This window comes from Marmota flaviventris, chromosome 16 (genome assembly GCF_047511675.1).
Source record: "Marmota flaviventris isolate mMarFla1 chromosome 16, mMarFla1.hap1, whole genome shotgun sequence".
Lineage (NCBI taxonomy): Eukaryota > Metazoa > Chordata > Mammalia > Rodentia > Sciuridae > Marmota > Marmota flaviventris.
In genome coordinates this window covers 44,790,611-44,811,718 of record NC_092513.1, presented here as the reverse complement: position 1 = coordinate 44,811,718, position 21,108 = coordinate 44,790,611, and the positions used below count along the sequence as shown (strand labels likewise).

Below are 21,108 nucleotides of genomic sequence, written 5' to 3'. Positions count from 1 at the left end.
GTGAAACACAGATGATAATCGGAACTTATTTGGAAAATTTATTCTCAAATGGAATGGAAAATCTTGAAGACAATGACAAATTTCTAGAAACATATGAACTGCCCAAATTGAGTCAGGAGGACATAGAAAATTTAGACAGATAAATTTCAAGCAGTGAAGTTGAAGACACCATCAAAAGCCTACCAAAGTAATTCATAAGAATAACACAAAAAAACCTACTAGGAAAAAAAAGCCCAGGACCAGATTCTCAGCCAAGTTCTACCAGACCTTTAAAGAAGAACTAACACCAATCCTCCTCAAATTATTCCATGAAATAGAAAAGGGAACCCTTCCAAACTCATTTTATGAAGCTAGTATTACCCTGATACCAAAAACCAGACAAAAACACATCAAGGAAAGAAAACTTCAGAGCAATATCCTTGATGAATATAGATGCAAAAATTCTTAGTAAAATACTGGCAAATTGCATATAAAAATATATTTAAAAGATAGAACACCATGATCAAGTGGAGTTCACCCCAGGGATGCTAGGTTGGTTCAATATCCGGAAATAAATAAACATAATTCGTCACTTCAATAGCCTAAAGACAAGAATCACATGATTATCTTAATTAGATGCAGCTTTTGACAAAATACAGCATCCATTCATGTTCAAATCACTAGAAAAACTAGGGACAGTAGGAGCATACCACAACATTGTAAAAGCTATATATACTAAACCCAAGGCTAGCATCATTCTAAATGGAGAAAAATTGGAAGCATTTTCTCTAAAAACTGGAACAAGATAGGATTGGCATCTTTCACCATTTCTATTCAACATAGTCCTGGAAACTCTTGCCAGAGCAATTAGAAGAAATAAATTAAAGGAATATGAATAGGAAACGAAGAATTCATACTACCCCTATTAGCTGAGGACATATTCTATATTTAGAAGACCCAAAAACTCCATCAGGAGACTTTTAGGACTCACAAATGAATTCAGCAAAGTAGCAGGATATAAAATTAACACCCACAAATCATTGCATTCTTATACATCAGTGATAAACCAGTGAAAGATAGGAAAACTATCCCATTCACACTTGCCTCAAAAATAAGTATTTGGGAATTGATCTAAAAAAGGAGGTGAAAGACCTTTACAATGAAAACTACAGAACACTAAAGAAAGAAATTGAAGAAAACCTTAGAAGATGAAAAGATCTCCCATGTTCTTAGATAAGCAGAATTAATATTGTCAAAATGGATTTACTACCAAAAGCATTATACAGACTTAATACAATTCCTATTAAGGTTCCAGTGATGTTCTTCATGAAAATAGAAAAAGCACCCGTGAAATTAATTTGGAAAAATAAGAGGCCCAGAATAGCCAAAGCAATCCTTAGTAGAAAAACAGGAGGCATCACGATACCAGACTTTAAACTATACTACAGAGGTATAGTAACAAAAAATGGCATGATATTGGCACCAAAAGCAGACATGAAGACCAATGGTACAGAATAGGTGACAGAGAAAAACCCACATAAATACAATTACCTCATACTAAACAAAGGTGCCATTAACATACATTGGAGAAAAGGATAGCCTGTTCAACAAATGGTGCTGGGAAAACTGGAAATCCGTATGTAGCAAAATGAAATTAAACCCCGTCTCTCACCCTGATCAAAACTCAACTCAAAGTAAATCAAGGACCAGGGACCATGTGCCTACTAGAAGAAAAAGTAGACCCAACTCTCTCTACGTTGTGTCGGCTTAGGAACTGAATTCATCAACAAGACTCCTAAAGCCAAAGAAGTAAAATTGAGAATCTATAAATGGGATGGTATCAAACTAAAAAGATTTTTCACAGCAAAGGAAACAATCAAGAACGTGAAGAGAGAGCCTATAGAATGGGAGAAAATCTTTGCCACCTGCACCTCAGATAGAGCATTAATTTCCAGGATATGTAAAGTACTCAGAAACCACCAAAACAATAAATAACCTAATTTAATAAATGGGCAAAGGAACTGACCAGGCACATCGCAAAAGAAGAAATACTATCAGTCAACAAATATATGAAAAAATGCCCAACATCTCTAGCAATTAGAGAAGTGCAAATTAAAACTACCCTGAGATTTCATCTCACTCCAGTCAGAATGGCAATTATCAAGAATATAAGTAATAATAAATGTTAGGATGTGGAGGAAAATACACACTCATACATTGCTGGTAGGGCTACAAATTAGTGCACCCAGTCTGGAAAGTAATATGGAGATTCCTCAGAAAATTTCCTCAATATATACCCAAAGGGTTTAAAATCAGAATACTATAGTGACACAACTACATCAATGTTTATAGCAGGTCAATTCACAATAGCTAAGCTAAGGAACCACCTACGTGCCCTCCAACAGATGGGTTGATAAACAAAATGTGCTGTGTATACACAGTGAAATATTACTTAAGCATAAAAAAGAATGAAATGATGGCATTTGCTGGTAAATGAATGGATCTGGAGACTATCATGCTAAGTGAAATAAGCCAATCCCAAAAACCCAAAGGGCAAATGTTCTCCAATATGCAGATTATAATACACAGGGTGCCCTGGGGAAGAGTATAAGTTCATTGGATTAGACAAAGGGAAATGAAGGGAAGCCAGGGTAGATGGGAATAGGAAAGAAAATAGAATGAATTGATAAATTTCTTATGTTCATATGTGAATACATGACCAGTGTAGCTCCATATCATATACAACCGCAAGAATGGGAAGTTATACTCCATGTATGTATAAATGTCAAAATATGCTATAATGCCATGTATATCTAAAAACAACAAATTAAGAAGTCAACCTAAAAATACTCTTTTATCTTTCACTAAAGAAAAAAAAAAGAAGAGCCAAGCCTTGGTCAATCACACTACATCTCTCAAGCTCATCATAACAAGCAGCATGAACTTAATGACTGTGCCAATTCTCCATGCTCTTCAAAATGCCATAAGCAAAACAGAGGAACCCAGATGGACCAATGGGTTATCCTAGTAGCCAAGAAACCCTAAACTTGGGGAAGCTACCACTTTTATAGTAGGTAGTGATCAAGTCTCCTCTTTCTGCAGGGAGACATTACCTCCTATTTCAAGGTTGTTTGCTACTAACATGGTCCTGACATATTCCTCTGCCCCATCAACAGTAGTCAGATCCTTGAATCCATGGCATCCCAGCCCCTTTTTTGGGGAGAGGGAGGAGACAGGTTCTTTCTAATTTGCTTAGGGCCTCACTAAATTGCTGAGGCTGGTCTCTAACTTGTGATCCTCGTGATTTACCTTCCTGAGTTGCTGTAATTACAGCACCACTGTGACTGGCTCTTTTGAACTTCTGAAGCATTTGTAATTCTTATAAAAAAAAAAAAAGTAATGCTTTTTTTGTTTTTTTTGGTACCAGGGATTGAACTCAGGGGTACTCTACCGCTAACCACATCCCCAGTCCTATATTGTATTTTATTTAGAGACAGGGTCTCACTAAGTTGCTTAGTGCCTTGCCATTGCTGAGATTGACTTTGAACTTGAGATATTCCTGCCTCAGCCTACGAGCCACTGGGATTACAGGCGTGTGCCAGTGTGCCCAGCAAGTAATGCTTTCCTTTTTTGTTTATTTTATTTTCTCTATTAACTAAAAACTTATGAGGGAAAGTTATGTCTTAAGCATTTAGGGTTTGTTTTACAGTAATCACTACTCATGTTTTATGGTTAAAACACTTACAGCCTTCAGAGCATGAAATTCTACTTCTAAGTGCCTTTTTCTGTAGTCCTGTTTTATTGATTTTTTTTCAAAATAATATAGACATTTAATTGAGGGAATTAATAGGTTTTTGCTTAGTAGTTCTGAAATCTAGCATGGCTGGGTACAGTGTCCCACACATATAATCCCAGTGACTCTGGAGATTGAAGCAAGAAGATTGTAAATTCAAAACCAGCCTCAGCAACTTAGTGAAACCCTGTCTCAAAGTTAAAGAAAAGAAAAGGCTGGTGATATAGCTAGGTGGTAAAGTGCCCCTGGGTTCAATCCCTCGTACCAAAAAACAAACAAACAAAATGATTCTGTATCACTTTAACTAGACACACATCCATAGACTTAAGACCCCCTGTGACTAAGAGTATTAATGATTTATAAAGGGACATGTTTTGCTGTTCTGGGTATGAACCATAGCACTTAAAAATATGAGTAAAATTAATGTGTTGCTTATTTATGAATAGTATTTCTTATTTTATTTTGAGACAGGGTCTCACTAAGTTGCTTAATGCCTTGCCATTGCTGAGGTTGACTTTGAACTTAAGATATTCCTGCCTCAGCCTTAAAGTGTTTTTCTTTTGCAAGGCAGCTTTGCTCATCAGTATAACCACCAATGCTCAAAGTATTTTTCTTTTGATGCATTAAATAAAGTAAACAAACGCTCTAGCTAGATAATTTGAGGAGATGTTTCTTTAAAATTTTTCAATAATTTTCATTATTGAAATACGTTTGGGTCATCTGAAAGTATCTATAAATTTTTTTTTTTTTTTTTTTATTGTTGGCTGTTCAAAACATTACATAGTTCTTGATATATCATATTTCACAATTTGATTCAAGTGGGTTATGAGCTCCCATTTTTACCCCATATACAGATTGCAGAATCACATCAGTTACACATCCATTGATTTACATATTGCCATACTAGTGTCTGTTGTATTCTGCTGTCTTTCCTATCCTCTACTATCCCCCCTCCCCTCCCCTCCCCTCCCCTCCCCTCCCCTCTTCTCTCTCTGCCCCCTTTACTGACATTCGTTTGTCCCCCTTGTATTATTTTTCCCCTTCCCCTCACTTCCTCTTGTATGTACTTTTGTATACCTCTGAGGGTCTCCTTCCATTTCCATGCATTTTCCCTTCTCTCTCCCTTTCCCTCCCACCTCTCATCCCTGTTTAATGTTAATCTTCTTCTCATGCTCTTCGACCCTACTCTGTTCTTAGCTACTCTCCTTATATCAAAGAAGACATTTGACATTTGTTTTTTAGGGATTGGCTAGCTTCACTTAGCATAATCTGCTCTAATGCCATCCATTTCCCTGTAAATTCTATGATTTTGTCATTTTTTAATGCAGAGTAATACTCCATTGTGTATAAATGCCACATTTTTTTTATCCATTCATCCATTGAAGGGCATCTAGGTTGGTTCAAATGCAGGTAAAATAGTAGTGTCCAAAATTCCTTAAATTTAGAACTCTCTTCATAGATCCTCTTTCTCTACTCTAGTACTCTGTGAAATCCACTTTGGAAAATGTTGCCGTAAGGACAGAATCTCAGGGCAGAAAATACTTCAAAGAATGTTTAATATAACCATTAAATTCACTGTGTTGAAAACAGCCTGTTTTGCTTTCAAAAGATAATGGAAATTATGATTAACTTGATTTATTATGGGCAAAGTTCCTTATTTATTACCATATCTATTTTTCTTATATGGGAGAATATGTTCGAGATTCACTGTAGGAGTCAGAAAGTCTTCAGGTAAGAATGTGGCCTGACCTCCGTCAACTGAGGCCTCAGTCTTCCTGAAGTCACACAACCTCAAGGAGGACCTGGCCTTGACTTCCTCAATGTGTTTCATGAGAACCATGATCACTGGCAGAGAACACAGGCAGTAAAGAACAGGACAGAAAAGTAATTTCTAGACTTTGAAAGATTATTACAAATTAAGTTCCACTTAAAAACCAGCTCCAAAAAGAGGCAGTTATTTTTAGGAAATTTCTTAGGAAGTGCTGTTGTGCTGAGAGCCATAGCCAAGTAGGAATGACGCATGGCATTTTGGTTTGAAAGGTGACCCTGCTCAGGGATTAGGGTGGCTTCGGGTTTAGGGTGGATCCTGCTGGAATAGGGTGGCTCCAGGTTTAGGGTGGATCCTGCTGCCTCAGGCGCCTGCTCCTTGAGTTCCCATTGAATTCTCGCGGGGTTCTGAGAGTATTGGTACGCAGAGCCTGGTGGAGGGAGTGTATTTTCCCAGAATGTGCGTGTAGAGTGCCGGTGAGAGTTCGGGAATAAAGAGTTGCTGTTTGAATCTACAAGGCTTTGGTGGTGGCTGGGTTATTTTGTGCCCAGCCAGACTGCAGCACTGTTGGGATGAGCATCTGTTGAAGGGTTGAAGGAAGAGTTGGGCCACCTATGGCACAGTCTCAGTACAGACTTCAAATGACCCCATTGAAAGCTCTGGATCTGTGGTGGCTCTTCAGAGTTGTTCCAGGTTGGAGCCGTTGGTTAGGGCTGCCTCTGAAAGAGCCATAACCTTACACAAGGCAGCTCATGTTAATCTAGGAACTTTCCAAATAGGGTTAAGGGCTGTGAGCTTCTGGTGGTGTTTTCAGTAGCTGCAAGAATAAAATTACAGGGCGTGGTGGCACATGCCTGTAATCCCAGTGGCTTGAGAGGCTGAGGCAGGAGGAGCATGAGTTCAAAGCCAGCCTCAACAAAAGCAGGGCTGGGGATGTGGCTCAGTTGTTGAGTGCCTCTGAGTTCAATCCGGAGGAGGAGGAGGGGGGTGGGGAGGAGGAGGAGGGGGGGGGAGGAGGAGGAGGGGGGGAGGAGGAGGAGGGGGGAGGAGGAGGAGGGGGGGAGGAGGAGGAGGAGGGGGGGAGGAGGAGGAGGAGGGGGGAGGAGGGGGGGGAGGAGGAGGAGGAGGGGGGAGGAGGAGGAGGAGGAGGGGGGAGGAGGAGGGGGGGAGGAGGAAGAGGAGGAGGAGGAGGAGGAGGAGGAGGAGAGGGTGGGGGGGAGGGAAAAACGTTTTTATTTCTGAAGGAGTTTGAGGTAGTATGTCACAGGATCAGGCTCAGTGGGTTATTAATGAGGTATTTATTTTTAAAAAATTTTGTTAATATTTATTTTTTAGTTGTAGTTGGACACCATACCCTTTTTTTAATTTATTTTTATGTAGTGTTGAGGATTGAACCCAGGGCCTCGCACATGCTAAGCAAGTGCTCTACCGCTGAGCCACAACCCCAGCCCCTAATGAGGTATTAACTAACAACAAAGACCTGACAACACTTAACACATAAGGGTTGATTTTTCTCACATAATAAGAAGTTTGAAGATGCTGGCATTTTGCTCTTTTTTTTTTTTTTTTAAACTCTTTTCCCCATGCCCTCAGTGTGGCTGCTAGACCTCCAGCCAACCTGTCTGAATTCCAAGCAGCAAAGATTTCCAGAAGCTCCATTATACTTGTACTTTTTACCTATTCATTAGCACACACTAGACAATGACATTTTTCTGCAGTCACATTATCTAGAGGTCTGTCACAAAGGAAAAATGAATATTAAATTTGACACTGTTGGGCTGGGGATGTGGCTCAAGTGGTAGCATGCTCGCCTGGCATGTGTGTGCCCCGGGTTTGATCCTCAGCACCACATTCAAACAAAGATGTTGTGTCCGCCAAAAACTGAAAAATAAATATCAAAAATTCTCTCTCTCTCTCTCTCTCTCTTCTCAAAAAAAAATTTTTTTGACACTGTTAGTATTTGATTAAAAAAATCATGTGCTATGCAGATAGGAAGGAAAAACGTTGCAAAACTATCAGAGCCTTTGTTGAAATAGTCTAGAGTAGGTGATGGGGGCAGAGGATATGAGTGTTAGAAACAGGCTAGATCTTAGGAAACCAGTCTGGAAGGTAAGAGTTAAAGTTCGTTTTGTTATTGTTGTTACGTAGTACTAGGGATTGAACCCAGAAGCATCTACCACTGAGATACATCCCTAGTATTTTTTATATTTTATTTTGAGGCCAAATCTCACTAAGTTACCCAGGCTGGCCATCAACTTTGCAGTCTTCCTGTCTCAGCCTCCTAAGTAGTTTAGATTATAGATGTAAGCTTCTCTGCCCTGTTAAGTGTTAAAGAATTTTAACATCAGCATTTGGAGAAGGTAGACAAAAAAGCCACCAGGAATTACAGGGTGACCTTAAGGACCCAGTGATTTTTAAAAAATATATATATTTTTTTGGTTGTAGTTGGACACAATGCCTTTATTTTTATTTGGTGCTGAGAATTGAACCCAGCACCTCACATGTGTTAGGCGAGCGCTCTACCGCTGAGCCACATCCCCAGCCCCCAGTGATATTTTTGGATAAACCACTATTAAAGTGCCTCCTTGCTGGGCAGCAACCAGCTGCAAAAAAAACCAAAACAACAAAATACTATAAGCACCTGGGTGCAGAGCACACAGCTGCAACAGCAGCGACTCAGTGCTGAGGCAGGAGAATCACAAACTAGAAATACCCTGTCTCAAAATAAAAAATGAAAAGGACTGGGGTCATATATCAGTGGTAGAGCACCCCTGGGTTCAAGCCCCAGAACTGCAAGAATCAAAAATAAATAGAAAGACCTAGAAGCAAGTACAATCCAAAATCACAGGCTTTCTCTGTGAGCTTAGAAAAGTTTCAGGGCTGCAAAATTTTATGTAAAAATTTACAGCTGCTTATTTTAATCCTCTGAAATATAATAATGTAGAAAAAAAGTGAACTAGAAAAATCTTCTACTAGCCAGAGCAGTGTAATCTCATGTAGTAAAAAGATATATTTTCATGACCACTTCCTAAAATCTGCTTTGATATTCCTTTCCTGTGATCACAGTAGAGCTGTTGTAAGAATTATACTGAGACATTCCCCCATTTAACACCAGTAAAATGATGGGGCTTTCTGCTGATTCTTTCCCCTCTATAGATCATCATAACAAAGGGGCGTAAGGCAAGACATGTATAGAGTTAAATGCTTGACTTGTTGATTCAGACCACTTGGTTTCAAAACCCAGTTCTATGTGATTTAGGGCAAGATTACTGGAGCCAATAGTTAACAGGGATTGTTTAAAAGCTACTTGAGCCAGGTGAGGTGACATACACCTAAAATCCCAGCTACTCAGGAAGCTGAAGCATGAGGACCTCAAGTTTGAGGCCAGCCTCAGAAATTTAGCAAGACCCTGTCTCAAAAAATAAAAAACACTGGGGACATAGCTCAGTGGTAAACACCTGGTTCAATCCCTAGTAGCAAAATAAAAAAGAGATTTGAGAATGTCCCAAGACATTTGCTTGTCACAGCTTCTATGGGGTGTGGGGGAGTGAATGAGTCACTTTTTCACCTCTGACCAAAATATCTGATAAGAAAAACTAAGATCTGGGCACTGTGGTGCATACCTATAATCCCAGCAGCTCAGGAGGCTGAGGCAGGAGGACCACAAGTTCAAGCCAGCTTCAGCAATTTAGTGAGGCCAGAGTAATTTAGCAAAACCTGTCTCAAAAAAAAAAAAAAAAAAAATTTTTTTTAAAGGGCTGGGGATATGGCTCAGTGGTTAAGTGCCCTTGGGATCGAATGTTGTGTTGGTACCAAAAAAAAACAAAAACAAACTTAGAAGAGGTTGGCTAGTTGCATTGCTCTGGGTTTAAGGTAAGACAAATATCATGGCAGAGGATGCTGCTCAACTCATGGCAGCCAGAAAGCAGAGAAAGGAAGAAACTGGGAAAAGATAATCCTTCCATCCCCCACCCCCCACTATGACCTGCTTACTTCAACCAAATCCCACCTACCATCCAGCCATCAATAGATTCATCCACTGATGGGGTTAGAGCCCTTGTGATCCAGTCACTTCCCAAAATCCTCACCTCTGGACATTACTGCATTGGGGACATATGATACGTTGGGAGACATTGCATATATATAACAGAGTGCCTCTGGCATCCAATTAGTAAAGACTGCTAAATATCCTACAACTCACAGGACAGCCCACAACAAATTATCTGGCCAAAATACTAATAGTGCTGAGGCTCAGAAATCCTATTTTAGCCTTTCCAAGCCTCCATTTTTGTCATCCAAGAATTGGAGTTCATAATCATTTTTATGATGGTTAAATGAGACAATCCACTTAAAACAGCATGATTTCTAGCTCTTAAGTGCTCTGTTAATATGAATTATCATCATCCTCATCCATGCTGATCTGGGTATTTAATCTGAATTAAAAGAACACACTATTTGCTACCGATAGCCATGCAACTAGGGAAATCAGTTTACCTCTTTCCTTCATCTGAGGGAAATTTCTAAAGAATAGGGAATGGGATAGAAGCCCTTCTTGCTTATAGAGTCAAAGAAATAAAGAGTAAGTGACCAGTACACCTTATTCAAAGTACATATTTAGTCTAAGAAAATGCTGTTTGGTTCTATTCATGTTAATAGTTTTCTTTTTCACATTGACATTGATGTCTTTTTTCTCTCTTCCTTTTGCATCCTATTGAAAAGTTATACCTCCTTTCTTCTCCATACCTTTTGGAGTTCCAACTTTTTCAGTGTTTTCTAATGACTGAAAAAGACTTTTATGAAGGACTTAGGAGCCATTGAACTAATATAAAGCATTTATCAGGACAAAACATTGGTATATTTGCAAATAAAAGTAATGTCACCATTATGGATTATTCATATAATAACCAAATGAGTTTGTGAGATGTTTACTAAGTTATCAAGACCATAATTTTTACTAAGAAATAAAAAACTTCAAAATCCTAACTTCAAAATCGTAAATTCATTTATATTGTAATGATATTAATTATTATTTTTTTATTTTTAAAGGCAAATGCAATAGGCCGAAGTGCTAAAACTGTCCGAGAATTTCTAGAAAAGAATTACACAGAAGATGCAATAGCAAATGACAACGAAGCTATTAAATTAGCAATAAGAGCTTTGCTAGAAGTAAGTGATCACATTCAGAAACTAGCTACTTTTCCTCATCCATTTTAATTTACTAAACACATTTACTGAATGATTATGTGTGTGTGTGTGTGTGTGTGTGTGTGTGTGTGTGTGTGTGTATGTGTTTTAGTGCTGGGGATCAAGCTCAGGGACTTGCCCATGTTAGGCACACAATTTTACCATTGAACTAGACCCCGAGCCAGCTGAAGTAGTTCTGATATATACTTGTTCTACATTAGGTTGTCCAGTCTGGTGGAAAAAACATTGAACTGGCTATAATAAGAAGAAATCAACCTTTGAAGGTATGTTATTAACCAAAGAAGAAAAAATATCAGTAGTATAGTTTGAGAAGTTAAAAATGTTGAAACTATGAATCTTCATTGTGTCAGATATCCTTTCATACCCTTTGACACCATGATGACTTCTGTTTTGTATAGTATTAGCTTCTGTAAACTAATGCACTAATTTATACATACTCATTGCAAGCAGTTATGAGTCCCGGGCTCTTTTTGAAGACTTAGAGGTACTTGATCTCTACCTTCACCATTTACTGTGTTTCTGTAAGGAAGGCTTACTGAGCCAGCCCCCTAGCCATTAGAGAACATGTACCCTCTGTAAATTCATTGCTTAAGAAAGCAGTTACTCTTCCTGTCTTTTAGATCTCCTGAATGTATCAGTGTCATTCAGCTACTACTTTTATATAATTGTTGGCGCTCCAGGTTTCCAACATAAATGTTATCCTTCCTTATATCAAGGAAACTCCTACCCTCTTCTGATTGTGTACTGGTTTGGGGGTTTGTTTCAGTTTCGTGTTTTTGCCATGCTGGGGATTGCACCCAGAGCCTTGTGTGCACTAAGCACAGGCTGTACCACTGAGCTGTGTCCTCAGCCTCTGTCTGCTGGTTTTGATCTATTTTTCTACATTTCACCTGGAGCTCCTTGAACCTCTGTCAGGCTTACATTTTAGTCCCTAGCATGATAATATTTCCATACATCTTTTGTGGCAAATCTGACATTATCTATATGCCTTTTCCAGCCATTATGGATTAAAACCATTGAGCCACAAAATAAACTGTTCAGAGTATTTTGATAGAAGACTTATTGGCTAAAATAGCATTTGGAATAGGGTTCATTAGGTAAACTCTGTTCAGTCTAGTTTGCCAGCGAACTCTCTAGCTGAGAGTACAAAGGCACTCAAATCATGGAAAATTACATTTAAAATATATAAATATAATATGTCCAGGTAATATGTTTTACAGATTATTGACAAATATAGACTTTCTGCCACATATCTTATTGTGAAATAAAAAGAATTCTGGAATTGAAATCAGAGTCATGGAGACCTGATTTTTAAACCCTCTTCAATTTTTGACCAGATAAATAAACTTTATGAACTTAAACTTCCTTATATTGCAAAATCTGGTGGCAAATTAATTGCTAAAATCACTTTGTTTTCTTAACATCTTTGACAATATTTCTTCTCATTAGGTTGCTTATTTTTTTTTCAAATTCCAGATTCTCTTTTTTTTATTATTAAGATAATTAAATTTATCTTAATATCTTTACAATAATTATTACACATATGTGGCTTTTAAACCTTTTGAACCATTTTGTTGTACACTTGAAGGTATAAAATGCAAAATTATAAGCAAAATATAAGATTATGAAAATGGGATTGCTTCATGTTGTAAATATTTAGACATTGGCATAATTGAAATTTGCTGTAATTTTTTTTTTCTCTTTTCAGATGTTTAGTGCTAAAGAAATTGAGTTACAAGTAACTGAAATAGAAAAGGAAAAGGAAGAAGCAGAGAAGAAAAAATCAAAGAAGAATGCCTAATTCTTAGAATGAGCACTGGGAATTTTAATGTTTTGCTGTACTACTTGGAATTACTTAATGAAGAGTTAAAAGAAATAAGTTAGTTTGCAGTATTACCTTTAGTACTCATATGTGCTACTTTGAGAATGCCAAATTTGTGGCTGTCTTCCGTCTTACATAGATTGGTGTGAAGGTTTTCTTTAGATAAGCAGATTTAATTAAGAAAAAAATTCTAATTTTAAGAAATGAGTAATTTGGGTGAAGTTTGAGTATTCACCCTCAGTTAAAGAGCTGGCTATTCCACAATAAATTGAATACAATACTGAGTTGCATTCATTTTTTCCTAGTTTATTCTGTTATTTATTCATTCAAGAAGATATTAGAAAAAAAAAGAAGATATTAGAAGGACTGTATATACAATTAGAGAAACCAATGGAGAGGAAAAAAACAACAGTTTCCTCTGTGCAAGCTGTATAAGTACATGTTGTCAACTCAGCATCCCTCTCACCCCTTCCTAGGAATAAGAATAAGAATTGTATTTCCAAAATGTCCTTCTACATATGGTTCCAGGTTGGAATGTACCTATGACATACCTTCATGTAAACTTTGGAAGGCAATAAAGAAGATGAGGTCATTGTTCTCTGTATGCAGCCAGCCAGCAGCATGGGCATATGGCAGACCTTCAGTTCACAGCAGCTCCCTGGAAAGTTACCATCAGTCACTCATTTTGTATGTATAATATTCAAAGTAGCTTCCATGGAAGCTGATTGGAAGATTCCCTGTGAGGTTCTTTGCACTTTCACTGCTTGGAGACACATTCCTAAGGGAATTACATTGCTTCTGATGATTACCAGCAGCCTTGGTGTAGTCTTTCCTGTCCTTTGTTGCTACGGAATTTCTAGTGGTTCTGGATAACTCTTGAGTAGAAAACAGAATGACTTCCATAATGTCATTACCCTGCCTGTTACAGAGATCATTAGAAATGCTGATTTAATACAGTTTTGGTCTATGCCCTTATAATGCTGTTTTTTAAAAATGTTTGTGTTAGTGCATGAGAGTTACACATAATAGTAAAGTTCATTTTGACATATTCATAAGTGCATATAACACTGTTTGCTTCATTTCAGTCTCCAGTGTTTACCCCTTCTCTCATCTTCTCCCTTCCCCAGTCCCCTTACTCTACTCTGTTGGTCTTTAATTTATTTACTTATTTTTTTTATTGATGTATTATATTTATACATAAAAGTAGAATTAATGTATTCATACATGCACATAGCATAATTTTGTCAGTTTCATTCCATAGTCACTCTCCTTTCACATCCCCCTACTTCCCCCTTTCTCTATGCCATTCTTCTCCCATCTATTTTCATGACACACCCTTTCTTTAAAAATCCTTATTTTTTTCTTGCTTCCATGTGTGAGAGAAAACATTCAACCCTTGACTTTCTGAGTCTGCCTTATTTCACCTAGCAATAATATTCTCTGATTCCATCCATTTACCAGCTAATGACATAATTCTGTTCTTCTTTTTGGCTGAGTAAAACTCCATTATGTATATACAAACTTTTTTTTTTATCCATTCAGGTGTTGACAGACACCTAGGCTGGTTCCATAACTTAGCTATTGTGAATTGTGCTGCTGTAAACATTGATATGCATGTATCACTTTAGTATGCTGATTTTAGTTCTTTCAGGTAAATACCAAGGAGTAGATAGCTGTGTCATGTGGTGACTCCATTCCTAGTCTTTTGAGGAATCTCCATACTGCTTTACAGAGTGGTTGTACTAATTTGCAGCCCCACAAACAATGCATGAATGTGTGTTTCTTCCCACATCCTCACCAGCATTTGATATTTGTATTCATAATGATTGCCATTATAACTGGAATGAGATGAAATTTCACTGTAGCTTTGATTTGTATTACCCTGATTGCTAAGTATGTTGAACATTTTTTCATATATTTGTTGGTCATTTGCATTTCTTCTTTTGTGAAATGTATGTTTAGTCTATTTTCCTATTTCGATTGGGTTATTTGGGTTTTGTTTTGTTTTTTTGTTGTGTGGGGTTTTTTTTGTTTGTTTTGGTTTGGTTTTTTGTTTTTTAGTTCTTTGTATATTCTGGATATCAACCCCTTGTTGGAATAGTAGTTGCTGGAAAGACTTTCTTGTATTCTGTATGCTCTCTTTTCATGCTCTTAATTGTTTCCATTGCTGTGCAGAAGCTTTTTAATAAACCTTCTATTGATTCTGGGTTTAAGTTCTTGCGCTTTAGGGAGTATTAAGGAAGTTGGTGCCTGCACTAGTGGAGTGTTGACTCTGCTTCTTCTAGCAGTTGCAGTGTTTCCTAGGTCTTTGATCCACTTTGAATTGATTTTGGTACAGGGTGAGAGAGGGATTTAGTTTCATTGTTCTACATATGGATTTTCAGTTTTCCCAGCACCGTTTGTTGAAAACGCTATCTTCTCCAATGTATGTTTCTGTCTTCCCTTTTAAACTAGAAGATATGTAAGAAATGTTAGGGCTGGGAAGTGAGTCTTTTTCATCTTTGTTTCCACAGCTTGCCTGAAGTTATGACTTAATACATGCTTGTAGGACTGTTAACTTGCAGATTGCATTCTTTAAAACACAGATTTTGGGCCAGGTATGGTGGAGCATCCAACTCAGGAGGCTGAAGTGGGAGAATTGAAAATTCGAGGCCAGCCTTCACAATTTAGCAAGGCCATAAGCAACTTACCGAGATCCTGTCTCCAAAAAAAGTATCTAGAGTGTCCCTGTTTTCAAAAAGGAAATCAGATATTGAGAGAAAGAGGAGACTAATCAACTAGTCTAATCACTTACTCACTGTAGAAGCCAACTTCCTAATCTCTTTGACACTCCTTGAACATTATAGTGATGGTAAGATACCACATAGTCAATAAATACATATTTAACAGTGGATTCAGTGGATTCAGGATTAAGTAAAAATGGGAGTACTTCCAGGAAGAGAGGACTGCATTACAAGCAACAAAGTAAGTCCCTACATCCTGGGAAACCTGAAGGTGCAGTAATTTGAAGTGGCATTCTATACTATTCATCCTTGATTGAACATTCTCTGTGCAGGTACCAGAAATGACCTAGATACAGTCCTTGTCCTGAAGAAGTCAAATGCCAAATAGTTATGCCTATTCTTATGAGTTATTTGAATGCTAAAATGTCTATTTCCTCATGAACTGTGAATTCAATAAAGTATGGTAGGTTGCTAGTGTTTCCTGAGCAACTTATTTGAATCTTCCCTAATAAATATACCAAACAACACCAGATCTTTTAAAAAGGAAATTAAATCTATTTTGGGTGATAATGAAGAAAAGAGGGAGTGAGACCTCCCTGTATCTCAGTTTCCACCACAGATCTAAAGACAGAACATTCTACACCTCTGGATGGATTTGACGTAAATAGATAAAATGTTAATGGCTCTTTTATAAACCATAGCTCAGCACTGTGCATTTCCACATTTCTCAGGATATGGTTGTAATTCTACCCATTATTTTTACTTGACAAATAAATATTCATAAAATGCTGCATGCCAGAAACTGTTCTGAATTCTTTAAAAACATTCACTCATTTAATTTTCTTAATGACCCTCATGAGACAAGTTCTATAACTTATGCCCTCCTGGTGCAGCTGATTAAAGTGCTTTGCCAACACAACTGTCCATCAAAATGGAGTAATTTCTCACCAGTCTCTCCCTCACAAAGATACATCATGAGAGGCAAGAGCTTTTTTTTTTTTTTTTTAATCTCATTGGGTTTTTTTCTCCAGTGACTCAGTTATTCTCAGGCATCAGAGTCTGGTTATATTTTGGCTCATTGCTTTACTTGACTAGAAGTCTAAGTGTTATTTTGGCCAAGTGTTACTCTTCTGTAGAAAACAATTTTTGTTTGTTTATGCAGTACTGGGAGTTGAACCCAGGCCTTGTTTATGCTAGGCAAGTGCTTGCTTTCCACTGAACAATATCCCCAGCCCAACAAAGCAATTTTTTATTTAATGTAAGATTTTAACAACAACAACAACAACAAAAAAAAAACTCAAACATTACTGCTATTATTTAAGACATCACTTAGGCTTGAGGTTTAAAAGATAGTAGATTCAGGGGCTGTGGCTGTGGCTCAGCGGTAGTGCACTTGCCTGGCATGTGTGGGGCACTGGGTTGGATTCTCAGCACCACATATAAATAAATAATGTTTATCAACAACTAAAAAAATTTTAAGAAAATTTAAAAAAGCAGATTTAGAGGCACCCAGAACTAACACATTTTTTTAGTACCAGAGAGTACCAGCACTAACACATTTTTTTAGTACCAGACAGTACTAAACCCAAGCCCACCTTACTACAAGCTAAATCCTCAGACTTTTTTTTTTTTTTTAATAGGACCTCCCTAAACTACTTAGGACCTCAGTGAGTTGTTGAGGTTGACCTTGAGCTTGTGATCCTCCTGCCTCACCTTCCTGAGTCTGGGATTACAGGCATGCACCACCACACCCAGCACTTACATACTTCTCCACAAAGTTTAGTCAAGGTGGGTGACTGGGAGAATGCTGAAATTCAATGGTGAATACACAAAGACTTGAAGAAACCCCCGGATTTCGAGTTTAAAGCCAGCCTCAGCAGTTTAGCATGGTCCTAATTGACTCAGTGAGACCCTGTCTCTAAATAAAATATAAAAAACGACTGGGAATGTTGCTCAGTGGTTAAGCCCCACCCGCCACCCCACCCCACCCCCGGTTCAATCCTGGGTACCCACCACACACACACACACACACACACACACACACACACAAATAAAGGCAGTGGACTACACAGGGCCCACCACCACACCCATGCATCCTAATACATGCCACACTGTTGGGAGCCACAGCCCAGTTGGAATGGCCCCTGGCATTTTGCCAGAAGTAATGGTTGAGAGGCTAGCCATTAAGATGATGCTGGATTGAAACAGGCTATGTATTCAATCGTATATAGACCCCTGCTGTCTGCCTCGGGTGCCCGCTACTTTGGAGTTCTCCTGGGGATTTCCTGGGGAGTTCGCGTTGGTTGGTGAAGTTCCGGTGGAGGGAGTTCCGGTTGGTGTGGTGTGCTGGAGAGGGGCCACGTGAGTTCCGGGGGAGTGTGCAATAAAGTGGAGTACTGTTGGAGTTCAGGCAATAAAGTTTCCTGTTTGAACATACAAGTGCTTTGTGGCGGCTCGGTGATTTGTGCTCAGCCAGACTGTGGCACCATGCAGCAGTGTGGTGGAAGGTAAGGGGTAGGGATGAAAGAGTCTCAGTGAGTGACACTAGCACAGGAATCTGTACCTTGTAGAAATAGTCGAAAGAGCTAATATCCCCATGAAACTGGTTCTGGAGAAGTTCACTTTGCAGTGTAGTCTCTTGACACTCTAAGGGGCAACCTTGAGAAGGTCTTATCTGAGCTTACTGCTCTAGGAGTGAACATTTTCTGTCTGCAGGTCCCTATGGCAATATTACTGTACTGGCTCAACGGGCAGCTGCCTAGAGAGTTGGGCCCCAGACACAAAGCTGCTGGGAATTCTCTTGTGGGAAACTATACTGTAACATGGAATGGAGAGTGCTTCCCCTTAAAAATCAGCGGTTCTATAAGCAGGATCTAGAGAAATGAGCATTCACATGTGATTTTGCAAGGGAGCTAAGTATCAGAAAATCACAGCAGAGCTGGGCACAGTTGCCCATGCCTGTGATCCCAGCAGCTTGGGAGGCCAAGGCAGGAGGATTTCGAGTTTAAAGCCAGCCTCAGCAGTTTAGCAAGGTCCTAATTGACTCAGTGAGACCCTGTCTCTAAATAAAATATAAAAAAAGGACTGGGAGTGTTGCTCAGTGGTTAAGCCCCCCACTCCACCACCACCCCCATTCAATCCTGGGTACCTCACACACACACACACACACACAAATAAAAGAATATCAGAACAGAAGGCAGTGACTCAGGGCCCACCACCACACCCAGCACAGAGACTATGTTAGCTTATTGTCACTTTGACATAATGAATTTAGAAGAGGAAAGATTTATTTTGGCTCATAGTTTCAGAGATTTCAGTCCATGGTTAGTTGGCTCCACTGTAGACACTTCATAGTGGAAGGTTGTGGAGGAGTAAAGCTGCTCACTTCATGGCAGCCAGGAAGCCAAAGACCAAGGAAGTGGCCAGGGATAAAACATATGCTCCTGCTGGCACAGTGGCTCCTGCCTGTAATCCCAGCAACTCAGAAGGTTGTGGCAGGAGAACATCCTGGGCCATTTAACTAAACTCTGTCTTAAAAATAAAACACTATAGCAGTGTACACTTCCAAGGCATGCCCCCAGTAACCTACCTCTTCCAAAAAACCTACAATGGAAGTTTCCACCATCTTCCAATGCCATCAAATGGATTAATCCATTGATAAGATCGGTTCCCTGTAATTCAATCACTTCCCCAAATCCTCACCTCTAAACATCGCTGCATTGGGGACCAAGCCTTCAACACATGAGCCCTTAGAGGATTTTACATATTCAAACTATCACAGATTCCATAACCTCTCCTGAACTCTGAGAGAACAGCACAAAAGTCTCCAGAGTCCTTGACCTGCTGCAACAAAGGCACCTGCCTGGCCCTCAGAGTGCACAGCCCCAAACTCCAGAGTAAATCTTTGCCTGGAAAGCTTGGTTCTGCACTGGCTTTTTCTGCATGCAGGGCAGCTAGGAGGTGTTCTACTGACTACAAACAATTCTCACTGGTTGTCTGGTGAGTACAACAAAGGAAAAGAGGGGTGAATAACCCTCAGCCTTTAGTCTTGCCAATGGACAGGCAGCCTAAGAAGCCATAGGAAGAAGCTCAGATGAACATAGGTTGTGATCATCCACTCTGCAAAACACTATTAAGCACCTCAACTCAGGAAAACTTTACTCTTTAATTACTTCTTTTTGTTGGTTTTTAATTTTCTGGGAGTACAAGAATAGCACAGTTTCTTACATATGGCAGCCAGGAAGACAAAAGAGAAGGAGAGCAAGTGAGCATACATTTTTTAAAATTAATTTTAAATTTTAATTTTAAATTTTTTTCTTTTAGTATTTATTTTTTTCCCTTTTTTTCACTTGCTTACCTTTCTCCAGCTTTCCTCATTTTTTCTTTTTAATTGTCTAATTTTTCTTTTTTCATTTTATTTTTCTTCCTTTTTAAAGTTTTGTTTTGTTTTTATTTATTTATTTTTTTAACTTTTTCATTTATTCTATATTATTTTTGCCCCTTTGTTGGTGGCAGTGTTGAGATTGTTGTTTTTATTAAATTTTTTTTACTTCATTTCTTTCGAGGGGATACCAGGGATTAAACTCTGGGACACCCAACCACTGAGTCCCATCAGCAGCCCTATTTTTTTGTATTTTATTTAGAGACAGGGTCTCACTGTCACCGTTGCTGGGACTGGCTTTGTTCTCACAATTCTCCTGCCTCAGCCTCCCCAGCCCCAGCTACTCCATTGATCGTTTTTTTTTTTTTTTTTTTTTTTTTGGGGGGGGGATACAGGGGATTGAACTAGGGCACTTAACCACTGAGCCACATCCTGAGTCTTGCTGAATTGTTTAGGGTCTCACTAAATTGCTGAGCCTGGCTTTGAATTCAAAATCCTCCTGCCTCAGCCTCAGAAACTGCTAGGATTACAGGCATGCGCCACTAAGCCCAGCTCTTGATCTGTTTTTGTTGTTGATGTTAACACTGTTTTCTCCTTTTTGTGTAGTTCTGGGAATGAAGCCCTGAAATTCAAGCATATTGGATGGATCCTTTGCCACTAAGCTACATTCTCAGTCCAGCTCAGAGAACTATTGATTCAAAGGAATACAATGCAACAGAAAAGTGAATGGAATGTATAAACAGTTTACAGGAGGGGACACCCACATTATTTTCTCTTGTGAGGACCTTATTAAATGATGCTTTGCCGTTCTAATAATCAAGTAAACACATAACTATGTCGAATTACTCTTTTTTATAACCATCAGACTGTAAAATAAAAATGACTGTATAAAGTCATTTATACAAATTTTAAATGACTATATAAAGTGTTGGTTATGCTGGGCATGGTGGCACATCTGTAATTTCAGCGATTCAGGAGGCTGAGGCAGGAGTATCACAAGTTCAAGGCCAGCCTCAGCAATTTACTGAGGCTCTAAGCAACTTAGTGAGACACTAACTCAAAATAAAAATAAATAAATAAATAAAATGGGCTGGGGATATGGCTCAGTGGTAAAGTGCCTCTGGTTTAATCCCCCAAAAAAATTTAAAAATGAATTGTTGATGAACACATGGAACCCAAAAAACTCTTTTATCTACTGCTTTTAGAACAGTAAATGAGATGACAGTCTGGGGCAGCAAGTTACTGATATCTAGTAGCAGTTCTACTTCCAGGTATATAAGCTTTCCAAAACTTGCATATGTGCATAAAATAATCACAAATTCCTCCTGACAGGAAAAAAATGAGAAGTAATTAACAGTCATCAATAGAATAAGCAAACAAATTATGATTTATTCATATAGGAGCATACCATATTGCAGGGGAAAGGAGAAAGGAACT

General features: G+C 38.6%; 1 protein-coding gene across 3 annotated transcripts in view; it reads left to right on the top strand.

Moving 5' to 3' along the window:
- The window catches only part of Psma8 (proteasome 20S subunit alpha 8), a 56,157-nt gene extending 43,611 nt beyond the window's left edge, over positions 1-12,546 (top strand). For all 3 annotated transcript variants that reach the window (XM_027935747.1, XM_027935745.2, XM_027935744.1), the window contains exons 5-7: positions 10,587-10,706; positions 10,946-11,008; positions 12,454-12,546. In XM_027935747.1, the coding sequence (XP_027791548.1) occupies positions 10,587-10,706; positions 10,946-11,008; positions 12,454-12,546 (276 nt within the window). The remainder of the gene's footprint in view (positions 1-10,586; positions 10,707-10,945; positions 11,009-12,453) is intronic.
- Positions 12,547-21,108: the final 8,562 nt, after the last annotated feature.